At 35.1% G+C, this 16,256-nt stretch overlaps 1 protein-coding gene and 1 long non-coding RNA gene across 2 annotated transcripts; both read right to left on the bottom strand.

Annotated features, from left to right (window-relative positions):
* On the bottom strand, positions 1 to 3,346 carry LOC140818981 (serine/threonine-protein kinase PBL34-like). The gene is made up of 6 exons (XM_073178954.1): positions 2,711 to 3,346; positions 2,090 to 2,424; positions 1,848 to 1,983; positions 1,542 to 1,678; positions 1,267 to 1,390; positions 1 to 1,005 (listed from the first exon to the last, which is right to left on the bottom strand). Exons 1-6 carry the CDS (start codon positions 2,886 to 2,888, stop codon positions 488 to 490), a joined length of 1,428 nt encoding a protein of 475 aa, XP_073035055.1. The 5' UTR covers positions 2,889 to 3,346; the 3' UTR covers positions 1 to 487.
* A 2,827-nt stretch (positions 3,347 to 6,173) lies between these two features.
* On the bottom strand, positions 6,174 to 8,479 carry LOC140819737 (uncharacterized). The gene is made up of 2 exons (XR_012115267.1): positions 6,741 to 8,479; positions 6,174 to 6,394 (listed from the first exon to the last, which is right to left on the bottom strand). It is a non-coding gene; the product is annotated as an uncharacterized lncRNA (long non-coding RNA).
* Positions 8,480 to 16,256: the final 7,777 nt, after the last annotated feature.

The following is a 16,256-nucleotide window of genomic DNA, read 5'->3' as shown; positions in this document are numbered from 1 at the left end:
TACATAATCCAACAATATATGTTTCCTGACGAGAATTTATTCGTAAAAACATAGACCAAACCATTAATACAGCCATGGGAATAGAGTTGAGATAGCTTCTCAATCAATGAGACCAACCAAATGTACACAAAATTGAGCCAGAATATATTAAAAATTCACTTCAAATAATGGATACACACACATTCGTTGATCAACGACAGACATGATATCTTGAAGATTAACTTCAACATCAAAATGCACTTCAGAGCTGTTAAACCGTGTGATGTTAGCATACAAGAAAGGGGGAGTCTACCAAGACCAGGAGAGAGAAACGGGGATCGATGCAAACCTTTAATCAGCGTCATTCACATAACATTCTTCCCAAGTTGAAATTTTTCCCCCCTCCAAAATGACACGATAGTTAAATGCTAACAATTCTTTTCAAATTGGATGCTCATGGAAACAAGAATGGGCGACGAAAATGCAACGCTAACCAGCCAACCCGACCTTATGACTTACCATTCGGTTTTGGTGAATTATGGGCAAACTGATGATATGGTGAAGCAAGAGAACCATTTGGTATCGAAAGGCTTCTTGGATGATGTTGCCCGTTTCTTGAAACCGATCCTTGGGTTTTGAGACCATTTTTACCATTTGGGCTGCAACCCACTCGATCCGCTTGCGTTGTTTGGAAGTAGTAAGACGAGCTAGCCATGTCTTTGAGGTTTGGCAAAGGCTTCAAAGCTTCAACAACTTCAGTCATTAGAGGCCTAATTTTGGAATCTCGGCTAAGGCAACGAGCAGCCAAGTGTGCAGCTTTTTGGGCACCTTTAATTGAGAAATGACCTTCAAGTCGAGGATCTATCAAACGGTAAAAACGTTTCCTTTCACCAAGATGAGGCCTAGCCCATTCTACAAGGTTATGCTCCCCATTAGGCCGGTTTTTGTCCATTGATCTTCTTCCTGTCAGCATTTCAAGAAGGACTACTCCAAAACTATACACATCACTTTTTGATGTAAGATGTCCTGAAAAACGAGACAGATTGTCCGAAATAAGTGAGCTGTTCACGAAATCTCAAGAAATAAGTCTTAGTATGTGTTTTATCCCTTTATTGCTTCAAATAGACTTTCTTCCATTAATTATCGCACCCATTTGTGTACTTCTTTTACTCGTTGTTGAAATTTTAAATTCATGCCAACAGTTTTCACGTGTCCATCAGTTGGTTTTTGGCAGAAGAGTCTCCAGTGCACCGATCTAACATTGAAATCAAGGACACAACAAGATACCTGTCATGACATATTCTGGGGCCGCATAACCATATGTGCCCATCACACGTGTAGAAACATGAGTTTTTCCTTCATCTGGAGCATCTTTAGCAAGTCCAAAATCAGAAAGTTTGGCATTATACTCCTGCAGTAGGTTTAAGATAATAAAATAAAAATCCTTATGTTCAATAGATCAGAGCAAATAACAAAATATAAGACATTTTAGAATAATTAGGACATATATTGCAACATAGCACATTTAGAAGAATAGAGTTTATTCAGCATTTGATACTCACAGCATCTAACAGGATGTTTGATGTCTTAAAATCACGATATATAACCGGTTTTTCTGCTTCTTCGTGAAGAAAAGCAAGACCCATTGCAGCACCTAGAGCAATTTTCATCCTGATAGACCACGGAAGAGGGAGAGACCCTGCAAATTACAGTGATTAGAATAGCTCAACAGCGCACTATATCATGAATCATATTGTGCATCAGAGATTTTGAGGATTCATTTAAAATATCATCCATGTAAAGAACAAAATTTTTTTACTCCAGGAAATTTCAATGCAAAATGAGCTGGGATAAAGCTAGCCGCATACTTCTGAATAGGTGATTCTCCAAGCTTCCTCTAGGCATAAACTCGTAAACTAAAAGCCTCTGATCATCTTCAATACAGTAACCAATCAATTTAACTAAATTAGGATGAACAAGGTCCCCAAGATAATTTACTTCAGCCTGCCATGTGAAATCGCACTTCAGGATAGTCGAACCAGCACAAGGACAAAAAACTAAAACGGAAAAGAAAGCTAAATCAAGAAAATCAAATGCAAATGTATCAAACCATCCATTCTTTGTGACCCTGAAGCCCATCATGATTCAGGGTTTTGACAGCAACGGTAAGCCCGGTCCCTGGCTTAACTGGTGCCGTGCCATTCTCTTCAATCCACCCCTTAAACACACAGCCAAAACCCCCTTCTCCAAGAAGTGATTCGGGTCGAAAATTTCTTGTTGCCAACTTAAGGTCATGAAATGCAAATTTTCTCAGTCGGGAAGAAACTTTAAGTTCATCTTCCAGTTTGAAGCTTGACGAATTGCTTTCAGCATTACTTGTAGCGGTGGATGGGATCTCTGTGGCAGCTGGTCGGTCTATGCCGGTACCATATGAAGATTTACCTTCTGTTCACATGCAAAACAAAAGATAAGAGCAAAGACAATGCACATTTTACAGATAGAAAAGATTAAAAGCATTGTTAAGCAATTAGACATTTTATAGATAGAAAAGATTCAAAGCATTATTATGCAATTAGACATTTTCGATCGAACAACAATGTAGTAAATCACACAAAAAGTAATCCTCATAACCCAAAGAAATCCTCTTGAAGTTCATGCAAAAAAAACAAACAAAAAAACAAATCAACAAACAAATAGCACACTGAATTTAGGAGATAGAGAGATGGATCACCGTGTGTGCTGATGCCACTAATAGAGTTATCCACTTTAGATCTTGAAGAAATACAGCTACCAATAAACTTTAACTTAATACAGCAACCTGACTCCACAGAATCATCTTTTTCCTTGGCCTCTTTTCCTTTCTTCGCATTCCAAGAATCCCCCTTTAAACTATCCCCACTTAGTCCCATCTTCCAAAAATAATCTCCAGAAATCCCACCCTCCTCGCTATATCTGGGAAACAGACCCTCGATCCCAATTCAATCTCATCCAACAAAGCCACCACAAAATCACCTAAAACAACTCGTACTCATTTCAGAAAATTAATTAGAAATGATGATCAAGAACCTCTCTTCCACTTTCAAGAAACCCCAAATTTTTTTTTTAAAAAAAGGCTACCCTTTCTTTGCCTTCAAGAACCGATTTTTAATCAAATCTGAAAACATGAAAGATTAGCTCAAACCCATAAAAAATTGAAGAAAAGGTTCAGACCCAGTCGGGGCAAAAAACAAAACGAGTGAAAATAACAAGAAAAAAGATCTAGATGAACTCGATTACTACAAATCATATTATTGACCTTCAAAGTAGAGAACTTTGGCCCTCCGCACTGTACAACAAGCAAAGCTGGAATCAGATAAATAACACTATCGGTTCAAAAAGTAAAACTATAGCTGTGCTAATAGGGTTTTTTTTTTTAATTATTAATATTAAAAAATATATAATTTCTTTAATAATATGAATGAGGCCATTTTGTAATATTTGCATGGTCCAGCTGCTGCGTCTGTTACAGATTTAAAAATTATATAATTTTGTTAATAATGTGATTGTGACGATTTGCAGTGACGGACTCTACAATATTTACATTTATGCCGCAGCTTCTGCGGTAGGTGTAAGCGGACACCGCAAGTAACCGAGGTTCGATAATTTTGATCACCCATTGAACATTCTTTACTATAAAAATGAAGCGTCCCTTGCCAGTTGCAGAGGAAACTGCAACTTTTCCAGCAAAGCATAAGTTGCAATCAGGGGTGGACATATTTTGGTTAAAATCGAAATAACCGACCGAACCGAAAAAAGTCGGTTTAAATGGTTCGGTTTTATCGATTTTTCGGTCGGTTACTGTTTCAAAATTAAAGAAATTCGGTTTTTCGGTTCGGTTTACGATTTTGATCCCCGGAAAACCGAAATAACCGAACATGCCATATTATATTTAACTATAGGGCGGCTAATAAATGGGTCTTAGTCATGTGACAAGTCCAATATTGACAATTGAAATTTCAAATTGTTATTGAAGCTCATGTTGTTAAATGTATTGAGATTTGATATGTGAAATCTATGTGCATTTTGGAGTTGAAAATTGAAATTTAATGACTGTGTATCTTTTTATTGAAGAGCTACTGTTTGAAATTGCATTTCAAATTGTTATTGAAGCTTAGATTGTTAAGTCATAAGTGTATTGTAATCGTATATGTTCTATTCATCTACTATCATTGTTTCTTTTATATGTGTGATCAAGCATCAAGTGATGTGTAATTTTATTTCTTAACTAAATATTATAAAATCGTATATAACCGAACCGTATTACAAAAAAAATCGGATCGAAGTAATAAAATGGTTTGGTTTTAGACCAAATATATTCAAAATCGAAAACCGAAAAACCGAACCATTATAGAAAAAAACCGAATTGAACCGACCGACATCCACCCCTAGTTGCAATGACTGGAGGGTCCATTGTAGGTATAAACGGAAACTGCAGGTTCAATAATTTTGGCTACCCATTGAGCATTCTTTACAATAAATAAACCTTTCATGTATATAAAGCGTAAAATAATCAACGAAAAAACAAAAACAAATATTCGTCATTTGGATAGTGAATATTTTATTGTGTGCGTGTATTAAGTATTATATAATTTTTAATATATTTTATTTTTAGGTTTTTTTTTTATATCTATTATTTCATTTTAATTATAATATTTTGTACTAATTTGTTATTTTGACAACTTATTCCAAAATGATAGAAAATCGAGGTCTATAAGATTTCAGTATTCTCTTAATACAAGTAACACATATGTCAACAACTGTTTCAATCTAATTTGGATGTTATAAATTGGAAATTATTCACACAATCGTGTACTTCCATAGTTAAATCATATGAGATTTTATGTGGTCTTACAACGTGGTTTTCGTGTGTGAAAATCATTTGATTACTGCTCTTGTTGAACGATGGCGACGCGAGATACACACATTTCATTTTAGATGTGGTGAAGCAACTGTCATATGACAAGATGTTTTGATAATATTGGTCTAATAACTAATGTAGCCCAGTTACTGGAATAGATGTTTCACATACGGTTGGTTGATGACAACATATATATCTTAACTTGTTGGGATTTGTGTCATCATCATCGCATTTTAAAGTTTCTCATTTGTCTATGACTGCACTATATCATCACTGCATTTCTACTCTTATTGATTATAATAGTTAGGAAATAGATGTCGTGAAATATATCAGTTATGTAGCAGTGATGATTATTGGAGGAATATTGTTCTCGGATTATAAAGTAGGGTACGCTAGACTCATGTTTTTGCAACTGCTTCATGATATTGGTTGTGCTAAATCTTATAGTTGGGTAAATGAAGTTTTAGCTTTCCTATACTGCTCTCGGATTATAAAGGAGGGTCCGCTAGACTCATGTTTTTGCAACTACTGCATGATATTGGTTGTGCTAAATCTTATAGTTGGGTAAATGAAGTTTTAGCATTCCTATACTGCAAGTTGTGCAAAACAACATGTATAGAAAAATTCTACAATATCTGGACCTTTAAATATCTTCATGTATTAATAATTTTTTTCATCATTTAATATAATTTATGTATTTTTAACTGTTTTTATTATTATTATTATTAGATATGGGTATGGAACGGGATTAAATTGGATAACCCCGACCGAGATGAGTTAAAAGTTGTTGCGCCTCCAAGTCAACCCGGTGATATTTTTCTAGTTGCTCTATATAGTACACGACAATATTTAATTTGTTGTCTTAACATAATCTATAACTATTTTTAAATTTTTTAATATGTGACCATATTTGTTAAATTATATGTGGAAAAATGTATTTAATTACACATTCACCGCTCATGTTGTAAGAATTCTAAGAGACTATCTTGATTGTATGACTAATAATGAGGTGTTTTTGGACAATTTAAATTTTGTAGTAATTATATAAATTTTAAAATGTAACCTTTTTTAAGTTTAACTTGGTCGTTTACAAGAATAATGATATAGATGTAAAGACAATTATCAATTCATATGACAATAAAATATGGCGATGTGTTTGCCCTCTCATTTGTTTTGAAATCGTGGATATACATTGTAACGTCTCACTCATTTTAAAAGTGCGGAATTTTTTTTTATTTATTATTTATAATATAAAGCTCTCATTTTCGAAATAACATTTAAAATCATCGTATTTATCTTACCGTAAAAATAGTTCAGTTAAATTAACCAAATTCATCCAAAATCATACGTAAACATAAACCTATAAAATTCTTAAAATCATCAACGTATGAAAATATTCATCTCCTCTCAATCTCATAAATCGTAATGCGGAAAACATGTGGTCCTCGGGTCGTGTCACCGCACCAGGTCTGCCTACTCAGAGTTCGGCACCTCCAGTCTCCTCAACATTTAGCTCACCTGCAACACACATGCCTAGTGAGTCTAAAGACTCAACACACCTGTACCAGGAATAACAAGTACATATATATAGCACACAGCAGTGAAAAATATCATACTCAACATATCTTTCATGAACTTAAAAGCATAACGTAAACGTGTCGTGTAAAATCATATCGTATTAAAATCATGTCATCATATACGTATACGTGTCGTGTAAAATCATATCGTGTAAAATCATGTCATCTCATGTCACCATATACGTATACATTTTTTTTTAATTGAATTCAGTTCATTAGTTGTGACTTTCGTATCAGCTCTATCGTATCAGCTCTATCGATGGATCCATCTATAAAAACCGTGGTACCCGGCGGCAGGGGACATCAGCGACAGCATTACCCGCCCACTGAGCCCGGGCCTCAGCTCATCATATCATGTCAATGGAAATACGATCGTCGGGCTCCCTCTGGGGCCTTCTCCCGTAAACGGGCTCCCTCTGGAACCTTTTCCCTCACGATATCTCCAATCATATCATCGTATACATATATCGTCAGTCACAACCAACTCCCATCATTCAAAAACATCATTATTTTCATCACTTATCAAAATCATGCATATACGTAAATTTTTTTATTAAAATCAAGCATGCAACGTATTTTCATAATTTCATAAAAATCATATTCATGATGCATAAACATTTAAAACATGATAAAATGTGCTCAGGGCGCTGCCAGGACCAAAATCTCACCCTGAGTGCAAAATGACCATTTTGTCCCTGGAAACCCGAAAATTATCATTTCACCCCTGGACCTCTAAAATTGACCCAAAGCTTACCAAACTCCTTAAAATATCCCAAAATATTTTAAAAGCATTTCAGACGTAAGTTCGAGCCCACAAACAAAACTTAATCGCTTTGTTTTAAAACTCGAACCGGGTCCTAGTTTTAACCCGAATCGAATCAAAACACAACCAAATCTTTTCCAACTTATTGTCATATCTTAAAACACTTTAAAGGTCCTAAATCAATGTCATTAGATCCTCCTACTCACGGCTTAAAATTTCAGAATGTGTCCAAAACACTCGGTCCTACCCTATATTGCCACCTCATGCAAGCCTTTCTTCCCAATTCACGTCTCCAACATATTTAATATTCCTACCCACCACTATCCTCACTTGTCTAGCCCCTAAGGGTCACCGAAAACACCTTAATTAACCTCCTAAACCAGCTTAACAGTAGCATAAAGCTGCTGGACAGAACCCGCTCTTGACGAACGCCTCAAACTCTAGTGTCGTACCTAGCCAACTCGAACTTAGCCCTCTCTAGATTGAACCCAACCTGTACCAGCCCACTACTGGACCGTGACCAGCCCGAGGACTCACTTAAACATAGCCTACAGTCCCATGCAAATCGATAAGCACTCGCACTCGCCATCCACCCAACAACACTCACTAGCGGCCAAACCCGATCACCCGACTCCAAGTGGTTCCAAGGGCATGACCAGCAGGTGGTGGACCTCCCCTAGCCTTGGTTAGACCCTCTTGGATCGAGCCTTATCATGGTTCAGCCCCTTCCCGACTGAACTATCCCAAACCATACACCAAACCACCCGACACTCTAGCCACATGCGTGATCCCTTCGGCTTTCACCAAGTGCCGTGTATTCCTTAGGCTCCTACCATCGAAACACCATAAACCCAACAACTTTTTCCCTAGACAACCACAAATCGGCAGCCCCCTTGCAACCAAGCACAAAAGAAACGTGAACCACCAACATATATTGCAAGAAAACCCACAAGAAATCAGAAATCCTTTATGCACATGATGGGATCGAAACTTGCATTAAAAAAAACATTCAGCAGTATATAAAACGAGTGTGAAGCAGAAAAAATGATACAATGCGTGCCTTAGATGTTTGGAGAGCAAGACCGATGTGAAGGATTCAAGATGAAGTTTTTCTTTGAAATGCAAGTGTAGAACCGAGACCCATATTTATTTAATGAAGGGAAAGAAAAGAACAATGATAGTTGGCTTGAAAAAGAAGTGAAAAGGAAGTGTGCCGGTTGTTGAATCTCAAATTAAAAGATGTAGGGTTATTTAATTATTAATGTTTCACTAACAATTATATTAATTAGTTTTTATTTTAAATTAAAAGAGTTTAAGCCCAACAATCTTAAAAATAGGTCCATTAAATCCAAACACACTCCCGAAAAATATTTCGTGTTGAAAAGTTTTTGAAAATAATCGCCGAACCTTCAAAAAGTCCCTCGATTCGATAAAATTTACGTACCGTTAAAAATTAAAATCATGCGGGTAAAAATACCCCAATTCTAGAAAAATACCTTTAAAACATCTTATATTAATTAATAAAATGAATCATGTAGTTAAAATAATTTTTCTGAAAATTCTCCGGTCTCCGTTTCTCGTTCGAACAGGAAATGAAACTTAAAAATCTTTAATGCATGAACGTTTAAAATTTCGTTAAATAAATTCTATCATGCATGAATTATGCATAAAAATTATTATACACAAATTAATAAAATAAACATGCATTTTATGCTTTAAAAGAATTTAATAAAATACCAAAGAAATTTAATAATTTGATTGCATGTGGTTCACGTAGAATTTCTGATTTTCGGGACGTTACATACATCATCTCAATCGGGTGATGATACGATTCAAAATATGACAGTCTATTCCAGTGTCTGCTCTCAACAACGATGAACTTCATAATATCACAAGAATTGGCATCGCAACACAGATTGGAGAGAATATCGTCAAAATTAAATTCTTATATGGAATAAAAAGTTGAGATATGTTCTCCAAGGAGAAAAACACGGGAGATCGAGGCAAACTGATGACCATTATTTTCAATAGTATGAGTGAATAATTGTACACTTTATATCTCTTACAGTGCATGGGATTGATTTTTGGCCATATCAATACTATATGTTTGTCGAACAACGTAATATCCAACAAAATTTTAGTACACTTCTCTTTATTCGCGTAAGTCATCATTTAGGTGTGGGAGTGACATGGTTAGACCATCAATTGGGTTTACCACTATTGGACCATTAACTGAGTTTAATATTGTACGACCCTTTGTTGGATATGAAACTGCATGGTCATCCAGACCATCAGATTTTTCGGTAATACAAGGTCATCTAGTCCATCAGGTTTTTTGGGTAATACAAGGCCATATGATCCATAAGGTGTTTTCGGTAATTCAGGACCATCTAGTCCATCAGTTTTTTGGGTAACAGAGGATCATCTGGTTCATCAGGTTTTTTGGGTAATACGGGGTCATCTGGATCATCATGTTTTTTTTTATAATACAAAATCATCTGATCCATCATATGCCACCCGACATTCGTTTGTTGACCATTATTATCAAACTCCAATTTGATCGAATATCCAAATTTTTACAGATCTTATTAATATTGGTCCGCATCAACTTGTTCATGATATGCGACCGGAGACAAATGTATTTCACATGTCATTTTTCTAGGTTATTTAGATGAGAAAAATGTTATTAATCAAGATATTGATTTTGTAGAGAGGTGAGAAAACATAATCCTCTCGAGTGTGGAACTAGAAGTCATCTTTATCATTGTAATTTTGATAAGGATTCTTCTTGTTGATATTTTATAATTGAGATTTTTCTGATTGGAACTGGAAACTATTTGTATCATTGTAATCAATTTAATTATATATTGTACTAAATTTCATCATTAAGATTTATATATTTTCGAATTTTAATTGATTTTATTTTTAAAAAGTCAAATACAATACTTTTGTATATCAACAACTAAAATTTAATTTTAATATGAATATATGATTGATATTTATTTTATTTTGAAGAAGTTAAAAAAATATAGCATACTAAAAATATAATGTGTATAATTTTACCAATTAAATTATATATTGCTCTAAAGTTTCATAAGATTTATATATTTCGAATTTTTTAAAATATTGATTTTATTTTTAAAAATTCAAATACAGTATTTTTGTATATCAACAATTAAAATTTAACATTTAACATGAATATTCATTACAAATAACTTTAACCAACATCAATACAAAATACATATCCATCGATAAGAAGTTAACTTTGTTGTCGGTTCTGTATTCTTCAGTTGTCGATATCATTCTAGTATCACATTCATTTGGTTCCCGAAATTTAAAAAAAAATGAGTAAAACTATTATTTCATAATAAAAAATAGAATAAGCAAAATTTTGTGACAAATTAAAATTAAAGGAATTTTTACATATGAATTATTTGTTGTTGTCTCTATCTAACTACAAACCTATCAATCTCATATCTTCATCGAGTTGTTCTGGTCCTACCAACTCTTCTTCTTTCATGTCTAACCGAGTTGTGGTGCAACATAACGTGAATAGATCTCAGTGTCATTCATCTGCAAGAGGTTGAAATCTTCTCTTTTACATTGTTATTACTCAGACATTTTGTACATTCATTGCTTTGTATTTTATTTCATATCCAATTTTTTTTTCGAATTCCTTGAAAAGCTTGTTCAGGAAGACCATCTAATTCTCCGGATGGTGCAAATAATATGGGAGCATGAGATGCCAAAAATCGTCCATTTACCACATAAACATTCGTTGGTCGATAATTTCACCACCTGCATATGTTGGCCAGGACTTGGCCTTCCTTCAGTCGCAACCAAAGCAGTTTGCTCTGATTCATAATATTTGGCAACACGATGTTCACTAGATTTTCTCGTCCATTCCTCATACTTTCTACCGTTTTAAAAGTGCGGAAATATATTTTTTTTTATAAAAGCTCGCATTTTCGAAATAACATTTTAAAATGATCATAAGTATTTGACAATAAAAATAGTGCGTAAACATAAATGAGTAATTTTTTTGAAAATCATCAGCGTATCAAAACCAACGTATAAAAATGTTCATATCATCTCAAATCTCATAAAAACAAAATGCGGAAAACATGTGGTCCTTGGGTCGTGTCACCCCACTAGTTCTGTCTACTCAGTGTTCAGCACCTCCAGTCCTCTCAATAACAAGATCACTTGCATCACACATGCCTAGTGAGTCTAAAGACTCAACACACTTATACCGTTAATAACAAGTACATATACATAACACACAGCAGTGAAAAATATCATATTCAACATATATTTCATGAACTTAAAAGCATAACGTAAACGTGTTGTGTAAAATCATATCGTGTCAAAACATGTCATCTCATGTCATCATATTGTAAACGTGTCGTGTAAAATCATATCGTATTTAACATGTCATCTCATGTCATCATATACGTGTCAAAACAGCTCATCGTATCAACATAAACTTAAACATTTTCTTTTAATTGAATTCAGTTCATTAATTGTGACTTTCGTATCAGCTCTATCGTATCAGCTCTATTCGATGGATCCATCTATAAAACAGTGGTACCCGGCGGCAGGGGACATCAGCGACAGCATTACCCTCCCACTGAGCCCGGGCCTCAGCTCATCATATCTCATGTCATCGTATACATATACATCGTCAGTCACAACCAAATCACATCCTTCAAAAATATCATCATTTTCATCACTTAATAAAAACATGCATATGTGTAACTTTTCTTTTAAACCAAGCATGCGACGTATTTATTGTAATTGGGTAAAATCATAAAAACGATACATAAACATTTAAAATATCATATAATTGTACTCAGGGCGCTGCCAGGACCAAAATCTCACCCGGGTGCAAAATGATCATTTTGCCCCTGGAAACCCGAAAATTATCGTTTCACCCCTGGACCTCTAAAATTGACCCGAAACTTACCAAACTCCTTAAAATGTCCCAAAACATATTTACAAGCATTCCTAGATGTAAACTTGAGCTCAATTCATAACTCAATCGATTCGTTTTAAAACTTAGAGTGGAGTCCCAGTTTTAACCCGAATCGACTCGAAACTTAACCGAAAATTTCCCAACTTTTAACCACACCTTATACACATTTAAATGACCCTAAAATTACCCAGACCAGACCTCTAACCCTCGGCCATGACCCATTCGTTGTTGGAAAATTTTCCCCAACTCATGTTCGAGCTCCTATGCGTGGCAACTCCCAAGTTTTCGTCCTTAGCCTAACCCCAAGTGGTCCAGCCATGACACGACCTCATCCTCACCACTCTAAGACCCTACTGGACCCAAAGGACTCGCGGCTACTCACCCATGCAAGCCACAGCCTCCACCCCAAACGCCATCCTCACAAACGCTCCACTCGAGTCTCGTTCCTTCCCTCCCGATTGCCCGACCCTGAGGTTGGCTCCAGCGCACCTTGAGCCCTTCCAAGCCTTGCCTCAGACCCACCGGGATCTGGTCTAAGGCTCGGATGGGTCCTGGTGTTGCTAGTAACCCTTGCGCGCTGAAGACCCCCAAGAACCGAACTACTTCCCTGAAGACACCTCTCAGTTTTGAATCCTGCGACTACCATTCACCCTTCTAAATCCTGAAACACCAACCCTGCACCCTTCTCGGCCCCTAACACTCAAGATCGCAGCCCCCTTGCAAGACAATACACAAGACGTGAGTTTAAAATAACGAATGCATGATATGAACAAAAACAAAGGAAACTTCATGATGCCCTCTGGATCGAAATTCTTATGCATGTAACACATATATCAGAAATATTTAGCATGCATGTATGATGCAGAAACGAGAGTACACGGCATGCCTGGTGATTATTTTGTGAACAAATGCAAGAAAGATACACGTCCGAGGCGCTGGAAAGGCTTGAGCTCAAAGGAAATGGAGAAATCGGCTATTTGCTGAAGCAACCCACGGGGAGGTTAACTGATTGGAGGGGGTGGGCGGTGAGTGGAGTGTGATATAGGTTTAGTGGGGAGTTTAGGGAATAATTAAGAGTTAATTAAATAGATAATAATTTAGCTAATTGGCCCCCTATTTTATTTACGAGTTTAAAAAAATGAATAAGCCTAATAAGTTCAAAAGTGGGTCCACTAAATCCAAACACACTCTCGAAAAATATTTCGTGTTGGAAAACTTTTGAAAATATTAGTCGAACCCTTAAAGAGTTCCCCGATTCGATAAAATTTGTGCACCGTTAAAATTAAAACTATGCGGGTAAAAATACCCAATAAATACCAATTCTTGAAAAATATCTTTAAAACATCTTATATTAATTAATAAAAATTAAACTTGTAGTACAAATAATTTCCTTGAAGTCGTTCCTCGTTCGAGTGTGAAATGCATCTTAAAAATCATAGTGCATGAACTTTTTTTAAAATTTCATGAAATAAATCATATCATGCAATAATAATGCATAATATGCATAAAAATAATTAAACACAATTTAATAAAATAAACATACATTTTATGCTTTAAAAGAATTTAATAAAAAAACAAAGAAATTTAATAATTTACATGCATTTGGTTCATGTGGACCTTCAAATTTTCGAGACGTTACACTTCCGACATGCATAATCTGACCATAGTTGATTTTCATGAATCATACGACTACCTCTTGTCACATATTCAATGAAGTACTGTACGTAACTCAAAAGGATCAAGTGCATTATAGCAGATATAGGAAATCTATGAGCTCCTTTCAAATACACTATTTAAACACTTCGACATATTGGTTGTCATCACTCCACGACGTCAACAATCGTCATGGGCCATACTCTATTTCGCTTTCGCAATCCCAGCCAAATATATGTGCGTAAAAAAGTTTTGTTCTTGATTACCTACATTGTTGCTTCAAACTTGCAAAATTTATGTTGTGAGACTGCCACCTGATATAAATCTTTCAAATGCACATCTATGAATTTAGAATTAAAATTTGAGCAGACGTGTCTCAAACAAAAACGATGAGCATCATGAGGAGGTTTAAAATATGGTAGATCTCTAGGTGCTCACACAATTCCCTTATGCCTATCATAAATTATTCACACACTATTTGCACCACAAACAACATATCGGCCAAGATTCTCCAAGAATTATTTTCAAGAATTAGATGTTTCTTTATCCACAATGACGAATGATAGCGGTAGACCTTGATTTTTCACATCCAGAGTGACATCAATCAACATTTTTATGCTTGTTCGGCACTAATAATTTTTTGGCAGTGTTGAAACCTATCTATGCATGGCTTGAATGCTTAGAAAACATAGTTCAATGTCTTCACCGCTTTGGTGTTTGATATGAGATGCTTCCACTCGACAATTATTCTCTAATTATATTTGGACATGACACACACATATTTTGGAAGTAGTTGCACTGAATTCTCTCATGTACCATAGGCAATTTCCACTGCATGTTTCAAACTTCACCATGTTTTTATATACAAGATTTGATATTTATATTTATCTTTCACATTTTCCATGATATACTTAATCTCGTACGAAATATCACATCGTACAACTTCCAATAGCGTTTTTGTCACCATATCACTGTTCAAGTTGTTATGGTCTATACAGATATTTGTAGATATACATGTGTGAGGTCCGCCATATTTTGTTATTTTCTAATAACATGTTTTCAAATTCAAAGAAGCTTGAAGACCCACCATCGACATATGACCGTAAAAGAATCATTTTTTCACATTAATTTACACAAAATATGTGTGCTATCCACAACATGTGCTCATGCCTGACAATTCTAACAGAATAATCCTTCACATATGCAAACATATCATTCTTATCTTACACATAATTATACTCTCTCCAGATTATAATAGTTGTTCGTATTCCAGAATGTACACCAACAGAATCAGGAAGCTCTTCCTCGAAAAATTTATTGAAAAATGATGGCATTTCAGAAGTGCTAGAAAGAAATTGTACGACTTGCCTCTATAACATTTCACGAGGTGGTTGACGAAATGATGTCCCCTCATCAGGATAAGCATGCATATTCACATTTTCGTCATCATTCACTTCTTCTTTAGAATCGCGTGTAACATCTATGGTTCAGTTTCACTTCTAGAAACATCATCATTAGTGGCTATATCCGGAGAACGAGTCCCCATATCTAAGCCAGTATTGTTTACTGTACAATTATGTCTTTCTAAATTGCAACTTGCTCTAAAACATTTAGGTCCCAACCTAGTGTCATATTCGGCCAACATGCAATAAGATTTGGTTCAGATTGGTTGGTGATATATTGATCCCACGATCTACTTCCATGCTCCGAATATATATTGCTTAGTCTTTCGGTGACCAGTGCAAAAAAACCCCATATGAAGAAGTATCGAGTTGGTTATTGAACTCTAGATCGGAGATGTATGGAATGTATGGTTCAAGTCCATCGAAACCAACATGATGATCAATTGTCTTTGTTTCCACGTATAAATGTAACACATGTATATTGGGACATATTCAACACGATAATCATACTGAAAATTGTTAAGGCAGCGTCCATTTTGCAGTGTCTGTTATTGCTTTAATTTAATCTTGCAAAATACCACTAGCTAAATTATTTTTGAAATTTACCAAAAAAAAAAAAAAAAAAAACTTGTGCTTATATCACTATCCCTCCTCGAAAAGATACCGATATCCCAACAAAAACTTGATATACCGACCATTTCAATTCAATGCCTAAGAAATATATCAATACAATTTTAATGTATATAATTATATTATTTATTAGCTATGAAGGTATTTAAAGAGTAGTAACATTAGTTCCAACCTTTTCTTTGTGCAGAATCTATGACTAAATAAAGCAGAGGTGAACTGCCCGAAGAATGCAGGCAGGGGTTTAAATATCAAGAATAGCCTTCTTATTTTATATTTTATTTTTTTGAAATCGATTAAAATGCTTTCCCTATAAAATAAAATAACCAATTTGAGCTCTCTTCTTTCTAATAAAATAAATTTTCCAACTAATTTAATAAAT

This window comes from Primulina eburnea, chromosome 18 (assembly GCF_022965805.1).
Source record: "Primulina eburnea isolate SZY01 chromosome 18, ASM2296580v1, whole genome shotgun sequence".
In the NCBI taxonomy this organism is placed as follows: domain Eukaryota; kingdom Viridiplantae; phylum Streptophyta; class Magnoliopsida; order Lamiales; family Gesneriaceae; genus Primulina; species Primulina eburnea.
This window is presented reverse-complemented; position numbering and strand designations above follow the sequence as displayed.

Coding starts and splice junctions, on each gene's coding strand:
- LOC140818981 (XM_073178954.1), bottom strand. CDS start 2,888: ATGGGACTAAGTGGGGATAGTTTAAAGGGGGATTCTTGGAATGCGAAG. Junction 1,679..1,847: donor GGAGAATCACCTATTCAGAA/GTATGCGGCTAG, acceptor TGTAATTTGCAG/GGTCTCTCCCTCTTCCGTGG. Junction 1,006..1,266: donor CCCAGAATATGTCATGACAG/GTATCTTGTTGT, acceptor CTCGTTTTTCAG/GACATCTTACATCAAAAAGT.